Source organism: Macrotis lagotis, chromosome 7, assembly GCF_037893015.1.
Source record: "Macrotis lagotis isolate mMagLag1 chromosome 7, bilby.v1.9.chrom.fasta, whole genome shotgun sequence".
Lineage (NCBI taxonomy): Eukaryota > Metazoa > Chordata > Mammalia > Peramelemorphia > Peramelidae > Macrotis > Macrotis lagotis.
Genome location: NC_133664.1, coordinates 63,835,503 through 63,851,392, shown reverse-complemented (window position 1 = coordinate 63,851,392; position 15,890 = coordinate 63,835,503). Strand labels below are relative to the sequence as shown.

General features: G+C 38.2%; 1 protein-coding gene across 15 annotated transcripts in view; it reads right to left on the bottom strand.

Moving 5' to 3' along the window:
* KIAA1217 (KIAA1217 ortholog) overlaps positions 1 to 15,890 on the bottom strand; it is a 564,114-nt gene that overhangs the window by 84,863 nt on the left and 463,361 nt on the right. For all 15 annotated transcript variants that reach the window (XM_074192996.1, XM_074192997.1, XM_074192998.1 and 12 more), the window contains one exon: positions 1,206 to 2,038. In XM_074192996.1, the coding sequence (XP_074049097.1) occupies positions 1,206 to 2,038 (833 nt within the window). The remainder of the gene's footprint in view (positions 1 to 1,205; positions 2,039 to 15,890) is intronic.

The following is a 15,890-nucleotide window of genomic DNA, read 5'->3' as shown; positions in this document are numbered from 1 at the left end:
CTGGAGAAAGTACAATGATTCTTTTAAGAAGACCAAGGTTTGGGGTCAAGAGGACCCTGGGTTCAAAAACTGGCTCCTACCACTTCCCATTTATATGTATAGATAAGTCACTTACTTTCTGGAACTTAGTTTCCTCAGCTACAAAATAAGGCGAATGGACTAAAGGCCTTCCCTTCTAGTTTTAAATTTTTGATCCTATGGTCAGTTAAAATCAAATAACTGATTTTTTTTTGGTTTTTCAAGGCAATGGAGTTACATGACTCTCCCAAGGTCATGCAGCTAGGCAATTATTAAGTGTCTGAAGTGAGATTTGAACTCAGATTCTCCTGATTCCAGGGCCGGTGCTCTATCTACTGCACCAACCTAGCTGTCCCCTCAACTGATTTAAAAATTTTTTTTTAAATTTCTGACTAGTAATAATTTTATTGGTATAAAAAATCTTCTGAGCAAACTATCCATTGTGGATCTATAGAGAGAATTTCTTAATGACTTGTCCCAGGGGTACAAAGTCAGTACAAGTCAGAGTGGATTCCAGCTTCCCCACAAGTATTTAGCCAGTTCTCTTTCCTGCCACCATGTTGACTTTAAAAGAACTTTATTGTAGTTGTTTTGGAGTTTGTTATTTTTTTTTTGTGAGATTTTAAATATGTAGTTTGGAGATTCTGGCCTAGTACCTAAGTAGCAAAGAATATTAAACATAAATCAAAACCAAATTGCTCTCATTCAGTGGAATCATTTTGCTGATTTCAGCAGCATTCTATAATGAGTACTTAAAATGGAAACATTCTGTTTTCATGCAAATTTGTGTTTTACACCCAAGAAGATAGACAGTGACAATTTTTTTTCCATTTTCTCAAACCATATGAGAAAAAAAAAAGAGAAAAACAGAAAACACCATCTCAAAAAAATCTTTCTGCCAAGATACAATACACTCTTCTTCTTACTTTGATATTGGGTTATCTCCTCATAAGATCATCCTCTAGTCAATCATTAAACTTTTCTAAACAACTGAAATTTACATTAAGAAAAAATGGGCAACATTCAGTTCAAAGAGAGCTCTATATAGTTCAATATCTTGGGTATATTTTCTCCCTTTCTTAGGACATTGCCCTAAGGGCTTGTCCCAGGAGTGTACTTACAATATTAGCAGGCAAAATCTTACATGGCTCCTTATACCCTTCACCTCATATTTTCCCCATGCTTACCTTGTCTCCTTGTCTTTGGGTGATGTCATGGTACTATAGCCAAAAATTTGCTTCTCTGTCAGTGGTGGGCCCATGTCCACCATGCCTGTTAATACAGGAGGGTTCCGTGGCTTTTCTATGTATAATGTTGTTCCCAGCTCCTTTTTAAATGACTGGCGACTGGGAGAGGCCCGATCCGGCTGCATGGTATGAGGTGGTATGTGGGCATTATGATGGGGGAGCATATCAATCATTCGGATGTCACCAACTCGATGGGGAGAGGCTGGTGGTGTTTTTGAGCCCAAGGTTGGCAAATGGCTGTCCGGATACTTCCTTGACTTCTGTCTGTAAAGTGATTGCTCCAAATGCATTTCAGCTTGCAGAGAGGGATTGCAGTAAGCACTTGCAGATCGAATTGCCGTACGGTGATAGGCAATGACATGATCTGGGACATCAAGGGGATGTCCACCATGGGAGGAAGCTATACTCATTCGTCCCTCATGAAAAAGGAATGGGTCAGCATATAGACCCTCATTTCTGAACAGGGCAATGCTTTTGCCGCTTAGGTCTTCATCTGGCTTTACATCTCTTCTTTCCAAAATGGCGCTTGGGCTTGGGGAGATGGATCTTGAAACGGGCATGCTGGAGAGCCTGTCTCTGGGGATAGTGGCATTGCCGGGAACAGCCATTGTGCGAGCACCCCCGTATGGGATTCTGGATGGGGAAGGAGGCATAGAATGTGGTATAGGAGTAGAGGGTGGTGAATTTGGAATTGCATGGGGTGGATGAGCTGTGGATCCTGGGCGAGAGGCACCAGGGCCTTCTCCTCTTGCATAAGCAATTTCCCTCTGCATCTGAAAAGAGATAAAATAAGTACATTCTTTTATATTCATCTCTAAAAATTTATTTTCATGTGTTGGTATTATACTGCTCTAATCACAAAAGGGGCTCTATTTATAGATTTGAATATCTTATCTTCTCAGACCATTTGGCAAATTAAGGTTGAATCATGTCTAAAATAGTACAAATGGCCTAACTCATTCTCATGTATGACAGTTGAATGCAATTGGGAAATGATTGGTATAGGAACTCTTCCCATTGGTAAAGAACAAAATTTATCCTGAGTGATTCTTGTTCCTGTACTTCCAAATCCTTTAAAATGTGGTTGGAGACCTTCCTCCTGATTTCTGTGTATTTATGTATCCAGGGGGTGCATCTTGTTCATATTACCTGACCCAACTATCCCTCTGACAATTGGGCATTTCCTGAATGATCTCTAATGCCATTATTGATGACATTGTGTTTGAGTCTCTCCCGATGATGGGGTAAGGAATGACGTATTTATGCTTATCATGCTTTTTCCCATTGCTCTTTGGGATCACCCAATTCTGATGCACTAGCATTGGAAAAAAAGTTAGCTGATGTTTTCCTGACCCAAAATCTACCGAGGAAAAGGGAGAATAAAGAGAAAATTTGAGATAAAAGTTTTTATTACTCAGTAGCATTCACATGAGTTTGGTAGCAATTCACATTAATTGATAGAAAGGGGGACTTTTTCAAGACCAGAAGAAAGAAACGTAATAAAAACATAGTCTCCTACTATTACAGAATACACAAATACCATTGTGTGACTATCTGATGAATGGAAAGATACACTGGAAAATTAACAAGTACTTTTTTTGAAGAATGGAAGAAAAATGGGGTGGCTAGGTGGTGCAGTGGATAGAGCACCGACCCTGGAGTCACCAGTACCTGAGTTCAAATCTGGCCTCAGACACTTAATAATTACCTACCTGTGTGGCCTTGGGCAAGCCACTTAACTCCACTGCCTTGCAAAAAAACCCTAAAATAAAACCTAAAAAATAAAAAAAGAATGGAAAAAAATGTGGCCCCTAATTTTAAAAAGATTACATGTAAATGTAAGGGAATGGGGATTCTTTCAGGTCCCATCTATTGACTATGCCTTCAAAAGAAAAAAGGGATGAAGGATTCAGTTAATAAGAAAAGGAAGAAAATAAATCATAACCATAACCTATTTTGTGGCTTACCAAAGAAGAGAATATAAAGCACAAAATCACCCAGAAAAAGATCATACGATACTTTTCATTTTGGTCCAAGCACAGAAGTTGGGAAAGGCCACTGGAGACTCTTTGATTGGGTCTGATAATTAGAAGCAGGAGCTACCATAACCTCTCTGGGCCACCTGAAGTTCTCTCTTGACTGATAGATTGCTTTAGGCTACCACAGGAGTTCTCAGAGGAAGAGGATATAATCAAGGAGAGAAACAGGGTAAGGTCCAAAGAGACAGGAACTAAAAAGGGTGACTAGTGGAATACAATTGGGATCCACAAGAAAAAAGAAAACAAAAATAGAGGGAAGAAATATGTGTAATAAATATGTATTAAGTACCTACTCCTTGGGGATACAATTTAATAAAAAGACAGTCCCTGCTTTCAAGAAGTTCACAAGCTAAAGGGGGATTTACACACAAAAGGGAGCAGGAAAGGTGCAGAGGATGGGGACATGGGGGAAGGGGAATTGAAATCCAGCAGATCAGCAGATGCAAAGTGAAGAGAGCTGAGAGTCCAGTTTCTGGAAATGTTTCTTTTCATTAAAATGTTTAAGTCTCCTGGCTTCACTGACTTCTTTCAAGGCTCAGTTAAAATTTCTTTCCCTAATCCTCCTTAATTCTTGCTACCATCTTTCCTTTGAGATGATCTCTAATTTATCTTGTATTTTGTTTATAGTGAATTGTTTGCATGTTATCTCTTTCAGTTGACTGTCAGCTCCCAAAGGACAGGGATGTTTTTTTTTAACCTTTCTCTGTACCCTGGTCCTTAGTACTCAGACAGTACTAACACATAGTCAAGTCACTTGACCATCAATCTCACAGGCTTATCATGAGCAAACTCATCTGTAAAACTAAAGATTTGGTCTAGATAATGTCTGAAGACCAGAAAGCAAGGTAAAAACAAAGAACTACTTTGCTCTTAGTACAAGGATACAAAAAGGTTTTAGGTTAAAATTTTTTGGGGATACCACCTTATATCTAGAGTGGACAGATGTTAGGGAAAGTGATGGAACTGTGACTTGGTACTATCTGTTTGGTGAGAGGTCTGATAATCTGAAGCTATAGTGTGGAACAGTGGAGAGAGCACCAAGCTAGAATGCAAACAGACTTAGGGTTAAGCCTCTCATTTACACTGGTGGTCTGCCATTGGGCATTTCAACTTTCAGTGCCCCAAGAAACCAGTTATTCAACTGAGACGAGTCCCCATCTGCTTTGGAAGTTCCTTAGATCAATGGAATCAGTGATCCAGAACCAGCCTCTGCTCCCTGAAAAAATACTGAAATAAGAAGATTCAAAACAATAAGAACTATAAAGTTGTTCATATCATTTGATCCTGTCGCTACTAGAACCTGAAGTTTTACTGAAAGAAAAAAAAAGATTCATTTGTGCATAGGAAAAACACAAAACTGAGAATAATTCATAAATCCAATGAGTGGGGAATGGTTGAACCACACAGGGTGTGTCATGGAAGATTACCACTCACATGACAATATAAAGATTGTAAATATAGAGAATATACAATATGGAGAAAACTTCTGGAAACTGATGGATGAAGAAAGCGAGATCAGAACAATAAATAGCCTCATTGTGAAAAACAAAACCAGCACACAAAAATCAGATGGGGACATGGGAACAAAAAAGAAAACTTCAGTTAATTTACACATTTTTAAACAAATTGTAAATTAGTCAGAGCTTATGGTTTTATGGGAGGTGGAGTAGCCAAAAACCTGGGTTTTGTAGTCAGAAGAACTGGATTCAAATCCCAACTCTTTCCTTTACTACCCGAGTCTAACTTTGGACAAACTTCTTCTCCTCTTTAAGAATCAGTTTACTCATCTTTCAAATGGCCTCTAAGATCTTTTCCAATTCCAAGTCAACAACCTAAGTCTGTAAATTTTTAAACCATTTATTTTTGTTGATTAGTAGATAGAAACATTTCCTTTTCTTCTTTTTAAATAAATTCTCAGGAGTCTTCAGAGTAGCATCAGAGAGTGGGACTTGAAGGGTTAACACAAGAGCCTTTGATACCTGTAGACCAACAGCCAGAGAGGGTTTTGTTAGCTTTTGTTTTGACAGCTGCCAACTGCTCTGTCTGTCTACTCACCTCATCCTACCTTTCCTGCCCCACTAAGTTTAAAGGGCCTGCTGATCAAACTTCCTCATTGCTGGGATCCTCTTTGGTGGGGCCGACTTCTTTAGGGAACCTAGATTAAGGTGCAAATTTTTTGCAGAGATGAGGTGATTGTTTGAGGATCAGTCCCCCAACCTTCTATTACTATACAATCTTTAGGCAGAGGTTTTGTGTCCTTTAGTTAGCAGCAGCATGAATTGATAAGAAAGCACATGTTTTGACTTTTCAAATATACTGTAAATTGTTTGGAAGCAAGAACTGGGTCTTATAATTCTTTGGATGCCACACCCTTCAGCCTAGAGGGTTACCCATTGCAGGCATTTAGGAATACTGAAAATAGCAATTTTTTTTTCTATTGTGGCAAATAGAGTTAAATGGGTCCTGAGCTGTGGTTAGAAGAGAAGAGGGAGGGTTGATTTGCAGAGATCAAGGGATTTTTGTCACTATGAATCCACTGTGGAAGAGTCTGGGTTGGGGGCTGGGCTAGAGTTTATCTGCTATGCAGCTTCTGGTAGTTTCCTATTTGAACAAATGATTCTAGTTAACTAGGTGTTAAGTTCAGATGTTTCTACCTGTTGAAGGTATCAAACGCCTTTTTACTTTGATGTTTAGGTTTATATCTCCTATCCCCTTACTCCAATTATAACTGATCAATCAAGTTTTGATGATTGACTAAATCCAAGGCCATTCTAGAGACTAAAATGAACTACAAACTAAAATGAACTCACTCCTGCTGTGTTCTTGCTCCCAAAGTGACTTGGAACCTCTAGGGAAATGACTCACATTACAAAAATGGTCCTTCAGACCAGGTGCTAACTTGATGTCCTCTAACTATAGGCAATAAAGGTTTTCAATGTCTGGCCAGGGCCTAGGACATTAGGTGATGTTCATCGATTCCCCCTAATTAGTGTTTGTAGAGAACATGGATGACACACATACTAATACAGGTACAGAGACCTGACTTAGGTTGTGGCTCATCATAGGATGCTGGAGGAATCTCTGTATCTTTTCAACTGGCAGGTATCAATCCATTACAAGTGCTCTTCTCTCTCTCTCTCTCTTGGATTTAGCAAAATGGGAATCAGTGGATAGAAAAGAACTCATCAGGCAGCTTCAATAAACAAAGCAGGGCTTAAAAGTTCACAAAATACAAATAAGACTGTCTCAGCCAACAGGCAATGTCTGGCCAACTTCACCATGTGGTACAGTGAATTTGGCTTTAAATAGAATTTCATTACAATCAGCTTGAAGAGGGAGCCCAACTTGGACTGGAAAGGTCTCAAAAACCCAGAGCTTGTTAATTTAATAGATCTCCTTGGCTCTGTATGAATAGTTACTGTTGGCTACTTTGAATTTCCTCTTCACTATGAATGGAGGCAAGGGACTTGGGTTCAAATCCTGTCTTGAACACTTATTAATTGCTTGATCCTGAGCAAATCTCTTTACTTCCTCATAGCCTCTATTTCCTCATCTATGAAATGACTCAAAGTGCTATTGTGAAGCAAAGCTTAAAAGACTAGGTAAAGATGAGTTTTTTTTTGTTTTGAGAGTTTTTTTAACTTTGTTTTTGGGGGCAAGGTTCTTCATATCTTGCCTAACCTGGAAGTAAATTAGGTACTCAGTCATGGACCCAACCCCATTGTTAATCAGCAGGGATGTTCGACCTGTTCTGCTTTGATTTGGGACAGTTTGCCCCACATTGGGGAGCTGGTCAGGGCCCTTTCCCCATACTCACCATACTGGTACCACACTTAACTAGGATGCTCAATTGGCTTTGCTCACTATCACTCAAAACTCTTGTAGCAGTAATTAGTATGTAGAATAACCATCTTCCATTATTATTTAACCTCAGATTATCTTACAGTTTCTGGGCAACTGATGCCAAATTAAAATTTAGAATAAAGGCAGGGCTGAAAATAGTGCTGTCTTTTATCAAGACTGGAGGGAAGATAGGAATAGTGAAAGCTGGTAATGATAGGGTTTTTGTGGCTGTTTGGCCAGTGCTGAGGACTTAATGAGATGCAATATAGAAGACTCTTTGCCTTCTATGGTGCCAGCTATCATCATCCTCATTTTCATCTTCATCAAAGCAAGAAGTATGCACACTCAGAGGCTTCTCATTGCAACAGTGAACTGGAAAACAGGCAAGAGCACAGGATGCTTGGGAGGCCCAGATGAAAGAATCCAGAAATGTAAGAAAAATATCCTATCACACTTAGGATGACTATCCTAAGGGTACATCTTGAAGGAACCTTGGAAGCCATCTCATCAGATTGAAGGACCAGAGACACAGAGCTGCTGGGGCCTGAGGAAACTGGGACCTCAAGAGGTAGAGTGACTTGTCCTAATTATGAGATGGAGGCAGGATTTGAACCCTGACTTTATGACCCTAAATGTATTACCATTTTATAGAGCAGATGAGGAAAATGAGGCCTGGAGAGGTTAAGGGACTTAACCAAAGAGACAGAGCATTAAAGAGTGGCAGTTATTCTTGGTGAGGAGAGTTTACCCAGGTCTTATTAAAATCCCAAGATTCTATTAGCTCCTATGAGTGGGTTTGCAAGGAAGATCTTCAAGGTAGATGGGAGATACTCCAGATCTTAGGGTGTCATTTTTATCTACTTTGGAGGAAGGGGAGATTAATATTTAAGGTGATGGGGAATTAGGTTGTGACATTGTCGTTTGTCCCAGAAGATCTTGAAGGTCTTAAAAGTCTCTCCAGGACACCAGAAGAGCTGGGGCATAAGTTCATAACAGGGTCAGACAAGGAAGTGGCGATGGTAAACCACAGCATGGAAAACAGGAGAAAGAAATGAAAGGTTGTAATGACTGGAAATGAAAGTTTGCTGTTAATGTCTTCCTGTGTTGTGGTTTGTTTGGTGGTAGGAAAAAAACTGGAAATATGTGTATTTAGGTAAATAACTTTTTACAATTTAAACGACAAAAGAAAAATATTGAATACTCTGAAATAAGTAGAGAATATATGATGAATGCAAAGGGCCTTAACTTCCATAAATTCACAAGGCTGTCATATATCCCAATAAGGGCTATTCTCTTCAGGCTAACTGCCTGGGGAGTCTCAGCATTTGGTCCAGTAAAGGCCATCATTAATCAGAATATTTTTAGAACCTCTTCCAGAGTTGGCAGCATATTCTTTCAAATGCCCACCTTGGGAGCAAATCTGTAGCCATTGAAATGGACTTTTGATTTAGGAACAGCCAAAAGTCATGGGGAGTCAGACAGATCAAATGGGGGTAGGTATAATGAGGTGGAATCCCTTGTGTAGTTAAAGGCTGGCTTTGAGGACAATTCCAAAAGAGGAACACCAAAAATTTATTGAGTAATAACAGCATCACCTTAGTCACTTAATGGCTTTCTTTTCCTTCAACTAATACTTCAATATGGAAAATTTTCTAAGTTAAGCAACTTGAGGTCTAACCTTCCTGAAAGCCAGACTTAAATTTGCAATTGCCAAATCAATATTTTTTCCAAATACTCTTTGTGCACCCCCCCCACTTAGATTACCCTGTTTCTAATTCTATCTATCACCTTGTTACCCTGGCTTTTGAGACTTTGGAATCATTTGAGTCTCTTTTCTCATTTCCCACAAAATCCAGCCTCTTGTCAAATTAATGTTTCCCATCAGGGGAGGGGAGGGCCAAGAGGAGATGGCATGGCCTAACTTACCCATATACTATGGATGATCTTGGGCTACTTGCCCCAGAAGCATCTCATGAAACTTTCCCCGGGCAAAATGATTCCTAGTTATGGCTTTGTCAGTTATAAGTATTCATATTTTGTACAGATTCTCTTAACCCCTGGTGAGGGATCATATGTTCCCATAATCTTAGCAATCTTGAAATTTTCTCCAATTCACAGTGACCCATGTAAAAGTAAGAATGAAAATAGGGATCGTGGGGTTGGGCAAAGGTAGGGTCTCTGGTAGGACTCATTTATTTAGCTATCTGTGAGGGTGAGCTAGTGAAAAGAATGGTGTAAAAAAAACTGTAGAGGGTCAAGAGATTTGGGTTCAAATATTGGCTCCAAGGTTTATAAGCCCCATAACCATGGGGAAATCACTTAACCACTTTAGCCTGTTGCTCATCTATAGAAAAAGATCAACACTACCCCCTTCATAGGATAGTTGGAGGTAAGTGGGGTGAGAGTTCAGGGAAGAGAATAGCATCATAGAAGTGGAAATTATGATTAAATAAACCTGGACATGAAAGGTGTAGCCCTGGCTAGAATCAAACCATCTTGGTGGAGTTCTGGGAATATGTTCATGACATCAAACCCAACACACAACACTTCAATTCCCACTGTTGAACCTTTGCCTCAACTATCCCACAGGTATGGAATGTATTCTTTCCCTACCTCTGCCTCATAAAATTCCCTCTTCCTTTAAAACACAAATCAAGTGACTTCTGCATGAAGCCTTTCCTGAGTCTTCCCATCTGCTACTACTTTGTATATATTTGTATTTATTTGCTTTATAGTTTCCTGTAGCTATTTATGTACAGGATGTCCCAAAAGTCTTGGTGCCATTTTACTACACTCTGGAAGTACAGTATTGTAATTTATTTCCTCCATTAGAAGGTAATTTTCTTTTGAACAGAGAATTGTCTCATTATTTATGTGTACCCTAGCTAGTATAGGCGCTTTATAATTTCTATTTGATGCATTGATTGATAGGGTGTAGAGGAATTGGAGGTTAACTTGTAGGTCAAATAATTTTTTGGTGGGGAGAGGGGTTGCTATTAGTTAAAGGAAGTCTAGTTCATTGGCCACCCTAAACCAATCAGAGTTCTCACAATTGCCAGAATCTTTAAGTGGACACCTGGATAATTATTATTCCTCCCTGGCTCCAGGTTAAATATAAAGTAGTTGTGATAAAGATAGAAGCAGATGAGAAGAGCTCTGCTAAGACCAGACTAGGTTGACTCTTTAGCTATAGAGATTCTATTTCCTTGTGTAGAACTCAGTTGGCTGCCAGAGAATTATCTTTGTGATTATTTGGTTTGCCCACCTGACATGGGGATTTAAAATTAGACAGTCACAAGAGTTCAAGAAGACAGCTATTCCAGTAGAGTTTCTCTTTATCCTTTGATTATTCACACTGAGCTCAAGTTGTCCAAATTTTGTCCAAATTTTAGAAAGTAAATTTCACTCCTATTGGCTCTCCTTGGAAAGACTGGCTCAAATTATTCAGAGACCACTTGCATGTTCTAACAAGGTCTTTGCCTCCCACAATCCCCTACAGCTATTCTTACATAACCTTCAAAGGATCAGTGAGGTTGAGTAAAGACAGCAAGTTGGATTTCAAGCTGAGGGTGACTTAAATTTCTCATCTCACAAACTAGAGTCTTTGGGTTTATCAGATAGTAGATTACTGTAATTATTTACCAGTGACTTAAATTTCTTAAAATGATTTAGATTTCCCTGAATTTCTGAATCTTTCCTAAACATGTGGTCGCTCTCTAAAAAATAGTTCCCTTCATGCTTTCAGTATTACAACTTCAGCTCACCTTACATCGTTCTCTCCCTACTTATTCATCTTGGTGTGTAGAATTCCTAAGCAATTCCTTACTCCAAAGTGTGGAAAACGCTCACTCTCATGAACTACCCACATCGCTTGATTAGTGAAAATTCAATTAAAAGAACTTTAAACTTAAGGGATTTACTTAAAAAGAAACCCTTAGGTCTATGTAATTTAGTTGATTTGGGCTGTCCCCGTCTACTTGTTCTCAGGTCCTTCCTGTTCCTCAGATAATTATAACAGCTAGCATTTATGTAACTCTGTGAGGTTCAAAATCATTTTTTCTCATCTAGACTCTTATTTGCCATAAAACTTTTGTGAAATGCAATTATGAACCCCCTTTTTATAAATAAGGGAACAGGCATAGGGAGGATCAAGTATTTACCCAGGATCATATAGAATCATATGTTCAAGAACTTAGGTATTTCTGACTCCAACTCCATCAAGATACAGCAGAAAGGTCTCTGGAGTCATAGGACTGGATTCAGATCTTGCCCCTGATACTCACTAACTATGTTGACCTTGGGTCAAGTTAGTTAAACTCCTGGGCCTCAGTTTTCTCTTTTGTAAAATGAGGTTATGGCTCACCCTTCCCTCTCTTCCTTCTCCCAGACCACCTCCTCCTCCCCACCACCAACCCATGATATGGGAGTGTTATATACATTGGTACAAAAATACTTTTTATTCCTTATCTCCTCGTTAATTCATGGAACTGATTTTTCTCACTGGATTACAAACTTTATTAAAAAATACAAAACGAAAAAATGAGGAGGTTAGACTAAAGGGTGTTGGATATTCCTACCAGCTCAAGAACTTAAGTCCTTAACTTAAGACCTTCTCAATGTCAAATGCCAAATGAGTATTATATAACAGTAATTAGCTGTTAACTATCTTAAAGATGGACAATTGATTTTTATAAGATAACCTTAAATAAAGACAGCAGCAGGCAACCAATCAATAAAAAAGATAAATAAATCATTAAGGTGATAGCAGAATAGTCAATTCAGGGGCTTCATGGCTGAAGGACTAGAGTGCTGAATTTGAAGTTGGGAAGACCTGATTTCAAAATTTCTGAATTTTGTTTTGAAGGAAACAAATTTTGATCTAAGCTCCAGTGGAATTAAATTCTGCCAGTGAAGCCTCCTGTGGAAACTTTGAAAGAAGCAGCTTTGGCTCAAGTGAATGCTTCCATTAAGATATGTAATTTCATGACTAATGGAATTCTTTGGAATGTTTCTTATCACAACCTGTTAGACCTTTAGTGACTTAATATAATCTGGATCTTGCCTTCAACTCTAAACACAGTCAGAGAAGAGAGTCATTATATTCCCATGATGCATTAATAAAATGATTACTGAATTCAAAGAGTGCCCAGAAAAAAAGGAAATTTAGCAACTAAATAAACATTTGGTATCTCAAAGTGAACATGTCCAAAATGGATTTCATGATGTTTCCTTCCTAATCCATTCGTCCTCAATTATACCTGTTCAGCCTGATAACAACATTATTCATATTGTCACTCAGGTATAGAATCCCATTTGATCCTGAACTTTTCCTCCCTACTTCTCTCTCACCACCTCTATAATATCCAAATTGTAGCTGCCTTATTGATCTGACTTCCACAATATTTCTGTCATTGATTTTATTTTCTACTCAAACAGAGTTTGACTTATGAACCAAGAGTCATAACATCCAGCCTTTTGTACAATTGTTGGATACTTCTAACTAGATAATCCATGGGTATCACAAGCAAAACATGTGCATAGGAGGATAAATGATCTTTTCTCTCAATTCCTTTACTCTTCTTAACTCCACTTTTTCTTTGGAGGGTACCACTATCTATCTAGATTGGATGTGCAGTCTTAGAGCCATTTTCATACCTCTCTCTGATATATCTCATATCCCTTCCCCTTTCCAGCTCTTTCTCGCATATGGTCACATCAAATCTTGTTAATCCATCTTCAAAACATCTATTGCATAGGACCCTTCTTTTTCCAATCTATTCTCTACAGTATTGCCAAAGTGATATTCTTTTTTGCAAGGCAATGGGGTTAAGTGGCTTGCCCAAGGCCACACAGGTAATTATTGTCTGAGGCCAGATTTGAACTCAGGTACTCCTGACACCAGAGCCGGTGCTCTATCTTCTGCGCCACCTAGTTGCCCCAAAGTGATATTTCTAAAGGGCATGCCACTCACTCCTTTTCTAATCAATGGTTTGCAAAGTCTTCTAAAATGCAAATGGTTGGCATTTAAAAACCTATACATCTGGTTCTAGATGACTTTTTTTTAGACTTAGTTTTAGACATAAGTACCATTCATGTGATTTAAAAAAAAACAAACCTTTTTCAGTCATGTCTAACTCTTGGTGATCCCTTTTAGAATTTTCTTGACAAAGATACTGAAGTCTTTTTCTGTTTCATTCTCCGGTTCATTTTATAGTTGAAACTGAGGCAAATAGGATGAAATGGCTTCCTCATGGTTACTCAGCTAATAGGTGCCTGAGCCAAATTTGATCTTTTTCACTCCAGTCCTGGCTCTATCCATTGAACCATCTAGCTTGCCCCTCTACTTGATGCATCTTTGCTAAAACAGAATTCTTGGTGTTCTTCCTATGAAACATTGTGGTTCCTACCTGGTTTCCCTCTGATCCTCTTCTTCAGTTTCACCATTATAGAATCAATCCTGGTTCCTTGAAGGTTCAATTCAAGTGTCATTGATAAACAAGCTCGAACTTCCCCTAAGTGTCCCCAGAAACTACTTTGTATACATAGGTATGTATTTACATTCATGCTGCTTTCTTCTAATAAAGTATATATTCCATGAGGAGTTGGGATGATTCCAGTTTTGTATTCAAATCCTAGCACAGTGATTGACAATTTCTAAATTCTTGCTTACATAAATGGAAAAAAAAAAGATTACTTCAATAGCCTACCAATTGGTCTCTCTTCAGTCCAGGGATTCTTAGCTTGATCTAAACCATGGACCCTTTTGGCAGCATATATTATTATTGTGGCCAAGCCTGTGGATTCCTTCTCAGAATACCACTTTTAAACACATAGTATTACAAAAGAAACTAATACATGAACCAGCAGTCAAAAATATTTCAAAAAACAAGTTCCAGGTCACCAGGGTAGGAACTCCTGCTCCAGACTCTTCTGTCTCCATCTCTGCCATTCTACAATTGCTCTACCCACTGTACTACCCAGCTGCCCCAGTTAGTAAACATTGGTTGATTGGTTGGCTGGTGTTGATTGACCATTAGTATCTTTAAGGCTTAAGAGTCTAAAATCCATGCTAAAAATATTCAGCCTTTTAGGAAAGTACAAATCCCACAGAGAGTAATTCTTGGAAAAGTTTCACCATAGGGGACTTACTTGGAGAGTATCTGTATTCTTACATCATTTTTTTTTGCCAAAAGAATCACTGAGCCATATAGAGACCTTTTATTTTGACCTGACAAAAGACTGCAATGATGTCATGTTGGCGCCTTGTTTTTAATAACCTACATCACTCAGAGAAAATTCTTCTGAAGTTAAAAAAAAGTTCATCTTTTAATTCCAATTCAACGAATAACAGAACACCTAGACAAGGGATGAAAAGACACATCTTCGCCTCTGGATGACTTGCAGTGTATTAACTGAGGCATACAAATATCTATAATAACACCAGCATGCAAGCAAGGTTTGCAAAGTATCACAAAGACATTATTTCACTTTATTCAAATAACAACTGCATCAAATCTTAAATTATTAAGGTTTTATTAAAAATATTTTATAAATTAGGAAACTCATGGAAAAAGATTAAATAAGTAACCCTTGATTACAAGGCTGAGAGGGTCAGGGACATATTTGTTCTGTGACCATTGTCTTAACTTCTCTGCAAAATCAAAACAGTAAGTTTAAACAAATTTTGTAATCTTAATAGTGCTATAGAAATGTGGGTAATTATAATTATTTGCTTCATATGTCTCTTATTCTTTCCCTGATCTGTCTACCTTTAGAAATCTATCTTGTCCTCTTTTATGGTTCTGCCCATGCTGTCACCTACATGAGGCCTTTTCTGATCTCTCAAACTTCTTTATCCATCAAAGTAAGAACTCTGATAGTCCACCCTATTTTATACTAAAGTTACTTGTATACAGCTCATTTTCTTAGTCACAAGCTCTTGGAAAGCTGACATGATGGTTTACGCCTCCCTCTATCTTCTATATTGCCCAGCATAATCCCTGGTGTTTTTTTTAATTGACAGTACAGGCTATTACATACATTGTGCCAAAACCCAATAATAATAGGAATAAGAGATTTTTTTTTAGCTGGAAGGGATCTCACAAATTACATAATCTATCCAATTCATTCACTTTATGAGTTTGAAGAAAATAGGGTTCAGAAATTTCAGTGACTTGAATAATATCACACCAATAGTGTTCAAACCAAGGCTAGAATCCAGCTCTTTGGAATATTTGTCCATTGATTTCAGTTATAACATATTGAATCCAATGAGCTAAAAAGGAAACCAACCCATTTACAATAAGAAAGAGAAGATTCCCTACAAGAAGAGACACTTCAAATACCTTGCAAAAACAGAGCAGAGGTGCCTTTCATCGTAAAGGAGGGAAGGGCTCAATTCCCTATTCTCAGTCTGTTCTTTTTCTGCTCGGGTGGAACAAGGCTCTCTCACACACTAGATTTTCCTCCATTGTTTCTTTCAATTACATTCTTCTTCTCTGTAAAAGCTTTCCAACATCACTAAGGAGTTCAACACATCAAATCTTACAAATAAAGTCATTTCTTCCAAATTCTCACTACTAGAAGTGGTGCATCCCTTGTTAAATTAAATTGCCTTAAAGTATTGGAAATGATTACAAGGTTAAAATCAGGGATGAAAACTAAAACTTTGGTATCCTCCTATCCATAACACATTCCATTTATGCCTCAAAAAGATTTGATATGAGTCAAAAATCAACTATTA